General features: G+C 43.0%; 1 protein-coding gene across 1 annotated transcript; it reads left to right on the top strand.

The window, feature by feature from the left end:
- The first annotated feature begins 1,238 nt into the window (after positions 1–1,238).
- Positions 1,239–5,983, top strand: LOC139449756 (toll-like receptor 4). The gene has a single exon (XM_071231284.1). The coding sequence runs from the start codon at positions 1,243–1,245 to the stop codon at positions 4,357–4,359; it is 3,117 nt and encodes a 1,038-aa protein (XP_071087385.1). The 5' UTR covers positions 1,239–1,242; the 3' UTR covers positions 4,360–5,983.
- The last annotated feature ends 3,364 nt before the right edge of the window (positions 5,984–9,347 follow it).

Genomic DNA, 9,347 nt, shown 5'->3' with positions numbered 1-9,347 from the left:
GTGAGCGATTGTTTATGTACTCTGCCTATTGTCCATGATTCTGAAAGCTCGAGTTTTGTACCAAACCCAAACCATTCTCGGTCGCGATATGATTGTCATTTTCAGTGTTGATTATGTTGATATATTGATCTCCTCAATACACTTTACTTCATGCATGTATGTTTTGTTGTTTTTGAGCAAGAGTGATTTCAAACTCTGGTAAAGTTTCTTTTGGACGTCAGTTTATATTCGGTAAAAACGAGAGGAATTTTGACTCATACCATTTTGTTCCCGTGTTTTTTTCAGCTGAACAATTGACTTGCCTTTGCTTGTGTTTGTGACAGGTGCCACCTTTTCGCGTGCACTGGTATCATCACTATTTGATATCGATTCATAAACTCATGCTCATTATACAGTCGAATTTGTACAATCGCGTTTAGCAGAGATTTCTTGTGGTAATGTAAGAGGGCATTTTTATTTATTGACATTATGAGTGAGCGAGTATTGGGCTGCGCTGCTTTATTGCGATTTATCAACCATAAATAGATCCGGAGATTCAGCAACCCATGCATGCCGTAAAACGTTTTTTGTTTGTTTGTTGTTTAACGCCGCACTCGGAAATAGTCCAGCTATATGACGGCGATCTGTAAATCATCGAGCCTGGGACAGACAATCCAGTGATTGATATCATGAGCATCGATCCATGCAACTGGGATCGATGACGTGCATCAACCAAGTCTGCGAGTTCGACCACCGTTAGTCGCCTCTCACGACAAGCACAGTCGCCATTTCCGGCAAGCATGGGTTGCGGAAGAACTATTCTACCCCGGCTATTAATGGCCGAACGATCGCACCCTAAAGTGAGAGAGAGATATGACAATCGTTATTGGGAGAAAAGGTACAGATAATCGACGTCAAACTTGTGACAATATGCAGGAAATACCAAACTTAACCCCCCCTGTTCATAAATGGGACTCTTCCGACATTGGCGCGGTCTTATTATTTAAATACAGGTAAATATTTTTAAAGCGTGTACTTTTTACTAACATCCTTAAAGAGGCTGTACGTAATGTTGATATCTCATATACGAAATAAACGTTTCGCGGTCGTTGTTTATCATACAATAACACACTGCAGAGAAACTGGGCCCCTCATGGTTTATTCTCTCCGCAGTGTGTTATTGTACGATAAACAACGTTTATTTCTTAAATAAAAAAACAACAACTGATCCAATGCATTGTTTTGCAGCAAGAATTCCTTTGGATGAATATGGCATCGGTGTGGATGTTGGTTCTCTTCCTGACAGTAACCCTCATAGCGCTCTCAAGCAATGGTGCTCTGGCACAGCATCCTCTGAAAAGAATCGAAGGTACTAACCTTCATATAGCCTCACAAAGAAAGTATGCGAGGAATACCATAAAAGCGTGGACAAAGAACAGAGGGACCGGACCAAGGGAAGACGAGGGCCATGGACTCCCTTCTATGTTGGAGCTTACCAGGAACAGTATGAGAATATCACACGAGAAAAGAATGGAGGCCACTGACATATCAAACACACAAAACACAAGAAATGGATTCACTGATCGGCCGAAGCAGGGTAAGACTTCCAGTTCAACTTTTGGGGCTGATACTGGTCGCGTATTTATGACAGGTAGACAAGATGGCGACCATCGACAATCATCAAGACCAAAACCCAACAAGAGAACATCCAGGAAGAGCCCATTTCACCAATCATATGACGTGAAGACTTCTACTCCATTGAACACCACTGTCACATCGGATTTTGAGATAAGTGCTGAAACACATTTTTGCAATATGAGCCATAGAGGTCTGCGGTCATTTCCCCTTATTTCAAGATGCCATACCCTTGATCTAAGTCACAACAGTATCGGTCGTATTTCAAATGCCTCTTTCCCTGTGCCACACACTGAAATTCGTGTCCTGGTGTTGAGGAACAATATTATCAACAGTTTTGACGTCGGTGCTTTCGTGAATGCTTCCAACTTACAGACACTGGATCTTAGTTTCAACTACCTGTCATCATCTGAGTTCTTCCCAGAGTTTGTCTTCAGACCTTTAGGAAGTCTCCTAACCCTCTACCTACACGGCAACATGGGCACATCACCACCCAACAATGCCGAATATCCCGATAGAGCTTTATCACTGCTAAAGAGGCTGACGAACCTTACACTGGATGGATATGAAAACATCGCACTGGGGCCTGGTTTCAAATCACTAACATCCTTACAATACCTGGCCTTTGGGAAAGAGGGGAAATCATGTTTCACTACTGCTCTATATAATGACACGTTTCTGTACATTACAGGTCCTTTGATCGGTTTGAATATGTCATACTGCAACTTGCAAACAATTCAAAACGACTCATTCTCAGCGTTTACCAGGCTTTTGTATGCTGATTTTAACCACAACATTAATTTGAATATGAATATGGTATTTGGAGCCCTTTTTAAACATCAACTAGGTTATCTGGGATTAGGAAGCCTCAAGCAAATTGATACGCGTATAACGTTTACCAGTTCTCACCTTTTCCCCTGCATCCAGGATCTAGATTTATCCAACGACAGTATAGTTTACATCGAACCGACGTTTATAAGCAAAATCTTATCCCCTTGTCTGACAACATTGTCTCTTCGAAATAACGCTCTGAACAGTTCACAGAGCACAAAGGCTCTTCTAACAGCTCTTGGAAAAGTACCTCATCTTACATATCTGGATTTTTCGTCTCAGAGATCATCCAAACGGTACATCACGGATAAAGTCAAAAGTTTCAATTCCAACAAAAGTAGCATACATACAGAACAGACTTTTGTAATTCCAAATTCGTTATATTTTGCTAACTTCAGTCATTCCTACACCGGATCTTCTGGATTTGACGGAAGTTATAAAGTCGTCGGAGCCAAGGGATTGAGGATCCTGGATATATCCAACAACCCTTTCAACTGTAGAAGTCAAATTGAAGGACTGGAGTCCCTTCTTCACCTGAACATGTCTCAATCCAACTGCTACAGAATCAATATGAAACTTTTCAAAACGTTCACTAACCTGATAGAGCTGAGACTTGACAATTCACATCTGGATGTTGGTTTTCAGGATGTAAAGGATCACTCACTCTTCGCTCCTCTAAAAAGTCTAATATCCGTTTCCATGGCACAGAACAATTTGAAAAATCTTCCTGAAGACTTTTTCTCGTGTAACCAGCGTCTCTCTTCTATAAACCTGTCACAAAACAAGTTAACTACAATACCTATGGCATGGTTAAAGCTACCGACCCTTCGTGAACTGGACCTGTCCTACAACGACATCAAAGTTATTGGGCATCTAGTCAGGGAACAACTTGAAAGTTTGGCCATGAACGGGACCTTCAAACTACACCTTAAAGGCAATTTATTGTCATGTGGTTGCAATGACCTCGAATTTGTGAAATGGATAACATCAACGAAAGTGAGTCTTGATAATGAAGATGGTTATAATTGCAAAATGCCCAATGGCTCCATCATTAATACACGGTTACTTAACGACGTGCTGGGAGAACTGGAACTGACGTGCATGGGTCCAATGTTGATGATAATTGTCATCTGTATCACTGTTCCACTCATCGTTGGATTGCTTTTTGTGTCCCTTTGTTACAGAAATCGATGGAGTATGAAATACATTTGGCTCAAAATGAAAATGAAATGGGGTGTGTATGTCCCTCTTATTGAACCAACTGATGGTATAAGGTACGACTTGTTTGTTTGCTATAGTCATCATGAAACAGAATGGCTGATACTGACCCTTGTGGCGAAGCTTGAGACAGAGCTCGGTTTCAAACTTGCGTTCTATGATCGCGATTTCCTCCCGGGGAATTACATCAGGGAAGAGGTTGTTGAGAAACTGTATGCGAGTCGAGCATCTTTGTTCGTTATCACCGAAACCTACCTGGAGTCTTCATACTGTGAGTTCGAGTTTCAGATGGTGGCGCTGAGGTCCCTTGAAAAACTCAGTCATAAGATATTTGTCATCATCAAGGACAACATTCCAATACATAGACTTCCCTTCTTTCTCCAGAACATGTGGAACAGGGTCGTGTGTCTCCCATGGACTGACGATGAGACAGGACAAGCTGAACTTTGGCGAAAGCTGGACACAGCGCTTAGAAAGAATAGACCTACAATTTTAGAAGCGGAACCAGGAGGTGCCTCGACGGAGGAAGACCAGGACGTGGATTGTGGGGTTCTGCAGGAAACTGGACCTGCGGGGCTCTCGTCTCCTGTTATGGACCTGAATTCCATTAACAGTCAGCTGTGGCATGATGTAAGGGCGGAACAAGCTGAGAGACAAACTCTTTCGGTTGATAATCGGGAGTGGGTGAGTGAGTGAGTTAGGTTTTACGTTGGTTTAAGGGTAGGTGAGGTTGATGGGGTTAAACGTCGCGTTCAAGATTATTGCACATATATAGCGACATGCATGTGTGTGTGTGTGTGTGTGTGTGTGTGTGTGTGTGTGCTTGTACTATTACGGACTAATTCCTGTGTTTTGGTGCCAGCCAACTAATATACCACGCCACAGTTTTACAAGAATATCCCACCCAGACACAGTATTCTGACTCCGAGACGACCAGTGCTTGTATTATCACCTTAATACTGAGTCAAGCCAGGGTAACAATAAGGGGATTGAACCATCGACCTTCCGCACCCGCGGCAGACTCTCTATCAACTAGACCACGAAGGCGATTTTAGTATTATTACGTTGCGACACCAGTGATGCTTTTCACACATTTATCAACTTTTTACCAATCAAAGGTACAAGCGCCTGTAAAGAAACGTCGTTCTGAATACGGAAGCTGTTTATTTGTTTGTTGTTTAACGCCGCACTCAGCAATATTCCAGCTATAAGACGGCGGCCTGTCTATAATCGAGTCTCGACCAGACAATTCAGCCATCGACATCATGAACATCGATCCATGCAATTGGGAGAATATTTCAGGGATGTCAAAGCGCGTAAACTTATGGGTCGTAGCATTTACCACTTTGCTAAAGCCAGCGACCACGTATAATCGGTGCCAATGTGGGATTCGACCCCATGATCAATGGACCGAAGACTAGCGACTCCTGCATGGAAAAGGGACGCAAGTCTGAACTACTGTTAAAAGCAGCGTTAAACCAACTCACGCACTTCTTCGGGGGGCACGGCTGGTCCAGTCGTCTAAGGCGCTGAGAATCGCTGTGCAAAGTTGCGTCCTTTGGGCACGCCAGAAACCTATGATTGTGGGGTCGAATCCCGGTTCGCCCCGATTATGTTTCTAGGTTTGTCAGCACCATACCCGTGCTCGTGGGTTTCACCGAAGTGGTAAACGTCTGAGACCTGCATCACTTCGGACGATACTCCCACATTAAGTTGACACGCCGCGATATAACTGGAATACTGTTAAAAGCGCCGTTAGACCCAACTCACTCACGCGCTTCTTCGCGTGTTTCCAGATACGTATAAGGCATACAAGCCCGTAAAGAATTATCGTGCAATTTGATGTACATAAGGGTGCGTATACCACCCAATGTCGTTAGTCGCCCCTTACGACAAGCATAATTATGTATACCGTATTTCCTCTATTAGACGCCGGCCTCTAATAGACGCCGGGTCAATTGTTCAGTGCAAAAAATAGAAGCCGGGCCTCTAATAGACGCCGGGTCGATCAATTGATACAATTAATGATCCCTTTTTGGGACCTAAATTACATAATGAGGACTCAAAATATTTCCATTTCTTGACGAATCGGGACATTCGTGGTCATAGTGAAATGGGGGTATTAATAGAAGCCGGGCCTCTAATTGACGCCGGGTCAAAGGCTGGTTCGAAATAAATAGAAGCCCGGGGGTCTAATAGAGGAAATACGGTAGTCGCCTTTTACGGCAAGCATTGGTTGCTGAAAACCTATTCTAACCCGGATGTTCACGGATGGGGTGCCGGGACGAGGTGTTTACAAACCCGTGATTGTTAACGATGTATTGGGTTTCTAGAAAAGTCTGCAAATTCTTTGCAGGAAATAAATTAACATGCATGCTTCGCTTATGCTGATATAATTTGTTTTGTTTGTTTGTTTGTTTAACGCCGCCAATATTCCAGCTATATGACGGCAGTCTGTAAATAATCGAGTCTGGACCAGACAATCCAGTGATTTACATCATGAGCATCGATCCACGCAATTGGGGTCGATGACATGCATCAACCAAGTCAGCGAGCCTGACCACCCGATCCCGTTAGTCACCTCTTACGACAAGTACATAACTCAACTAGCCTCATTGACATGATATTAAACCGGCATGCATGGGCAAAGACACACAATTACGCTTTCTTGGGTCTTGTTAAAAAATCTACCACAAGAGTACGGCGCAGTTATTTCCCTGACAGTGACGCTGCGGAATTCGCCATTGTTTGGAATGTACGAACGAGTGACCTTGATGCAACATCACCAGATACTCAGTGATGCGTGGGTATTAACGCCTTGCTTGTCCTGGGGGGCATATCAAAACATTTGTTGTTTAATTTCTGCGTACACATAACTTTTTAAAACGTGTTTAGTTCAATAAATACTAAGATATTGGGCATTTAGCGTGTACTAGTAGTTTAATCTCATATAGAAAAAAGAACACACACACACACACACACACACACATACACACACACGAGACCTACAGAATAGCGTGTATTTGTCATGACTCTTCATACAATTTTCAAATCAGGGCTCACATAATTTTTTGGGGCGAGGCTGGGGCTAGCCTGTTTAGCTTCCTGTGCCCGGCAAAGGAACTCGTGTTTCAAAATCTTGTTTTTATTGTAGTTTTAAGGGCAGGCAGTGCATACTATGCATACATGTACATGTAATTAATTACTAGGAACTTAAAAACAAACATAACGTTACTATCGAAGTTTATGGGAAAGCATGTGGTATTGTGTGACTCCTAGACAGACAGGCCTGCCGGCTCGACCGGCTCGTCATCTGCGACAACAATGAGGTCAAGGTCATAGCTGCGATGGAGGCAAGGTTGTCAACAGGCGTCGCAGGGAACGAACATATGCTGACAGTAAGTGGACAGATATGACGGTGGTAGTGTGATGATGTGGGCGGAAATCTCCTACACTGATAGCTCAAGTTCTAGGGAATTTAACTGCACAACGATATACAGATGATATTCTTCGACCACACGTCTTTCCCATTATGCAACAAGTGAACGTTATTTTCCAACAAGACAACGCCCGATTTCACACGGCAAGACTGACAACAGCCTTTTTTCAGGAATTACAACGTCTCGCCATGGACCTCCAGATTTAAACTCAATCGAACATTTATGGGAGGTATGGGTCAACGACTGCGAGCACCTCAGCAACAACCACAGAATCTCCGACAGTTGGCACAAGCACTGCAGGCTGAGTGGGGGAACATTGTCCAGGCCACAATTAGTGATCTGACTGCTTCTATGGGACGACGATGCCGGTCAGTTTTGGACTCTAATGGTGGCCATACAAAATATTGAACACGACCATAACCTTAAAAAATCTCCATGTGTGCCCTATGAGTGAGTGAGTGAGTGACTATGGTTTTACGCCGCTTTTAGCAATATTCCAGCAATATCACGGCGGGGGACACCAGAAATGGGCTTCACACATTGTACCCATGTCAGGAATCGAACCCGGGTCTTCGGCGTGACGTGTGCCCTATGAAACCTGAGTCAATGAGAATGATGTGTGTCACTTTTGAATAATCGATTACCACCTGTTGATTTATATGATATATAAAATATAGTGTATATCTAATATCACTTTTGCGAGTTTATTGTGCAGAGTGTATTTGATACTGGAAACTTGCCAGAAGCATGGTTTAGCCACATTATAAGGACGTAAAGACATTGCAGGCAATGCGCTCACATAAATACAATGTGTCAAGAATCTGGTTGGTTTGTTGTTTAAAGCCGCACTCAGCAATATTTCAGCTATATGACGGCGGTCTGTAAATAATCGAGTCTGGACCAGACAATCCAGTGATTAATGTCATGAGCATCGATCCATGCAATTGGGATCGATGACATGCATCAACCAAGTCAGAGAGCTTGACCACCCGATCCCGTCAGTCGCCAAGCATAGTCGCCTTTTACGGCAAGCATGGGTTATGAAGACCTATGATGTTGATGACAACTAGGGCTGGGACGGGTAACTCGGGTACCCGGGTCGGGTGGGTACTGAGTAGGACCCCGGTACCCACAGGAATACCCGGACCCGTGGTTAGTCACGTGATATATTGTTTAATGACAAAAAATATCTAGAACCCTATGGTTACACTACAAGTCACTAATGTTCGCATTTCCTTCTGACTGTGCACCCTTCTGATTTTTTTATGTGGGTGAATAAAGATATAACTTAATTCAACTTCAGTGTATGAATAACCAGATTGTTTAATACAAGTATCGAAATGCGTTTTGCTCCCAATCGGACATTTTGAGACATCTCCTGAGACCTACAGCGGGTACCCGGGTAGAGGTCGGGTAATAGGGTGGATGGGTACCCGGGTAGTAAATTTGGACTCGTCCCAGTCCAACGACTACGATGGGCAGTGATTATTTACTTTGACATAAACATGTATTTGTAAACTTATGGCTTGGTCTACATTTAACCAAATGCATACACTATGTGGACAATATGCAAAAATGATATATGACAATTGGATTTGACCAAAATATTACAACTTTATCAAAACATTCTAGGCTGAAAACAGTGGTCGAAACACTGCAAAGTCAAGGTCCATATCACAACTGTGATACCCGTATCAACATCAACATCGAATAACCATTTCTTGTTTGTAACAACGGGCATACTGCGCCTTCGTAGGAGATACATGTAACGTTGAAAATGTTCATTGCATATTCCTATATGCAAAGGATCGTGCATACTGTTCTCGGTATGAAGTGATAACATGGAGTCGATGGCTTGCGGTATATACAAGTTTACTTCACACACACACACACACACAACACACACACACACACACACACACACACACACACACACACACACACAAGAAGCATCATGTGTCGGCTTGCTCGAAATAAAAGAAGAAACGTCGCTTTTCACAGTATAAAAGAAGTTGTTATCCATAAAATTGTGTCTATCTTGTCATCCGTCAACTTCTAAGTAATGCCTATCAAACAAAGAAATACGGTATTCTAGAACAGTGTACAACGCTTTTTTTCTGACGAGGGCCCCCTTATAAATAACGCATATGAAAACGTTGTAACTCAATTTAGATTGTAAATGTTCAAATACCCATGTTTACAAAAGGGCTGTGCGGCTGTCGCAAAACGCCCGTCAATCTAAAT

Source organism: Haliotis cracherodii, unplaced genomic scaffold (genome assembly GCF_022045235.1).
Source record: "Haliotis cracherodii isolate W230 unplaced genomic scaffold, xgHalCrac1.p SCAF_8, whole genome shotgun sequence".
NCBI classification, from domain to species: Eukaryota; Metazoa; Mollusca; class Gastropoda; order Lepetellida; family Haliotidae; genus Haliotis; species Haliotis cracherodii.
This window is presented reverse-complemented; position numbering and strand designations above follow the sequence as displayed.

What these genes read in the sequence shown, in the direction of transcription:
- LOC139449756 (XM_071231284.1), top strand. Translation starts at nt 1,243, where the DNA reads ATGAATATGGCATCGGTGTGGATGTTGGTTCTCTTCCTGACAGTAACC.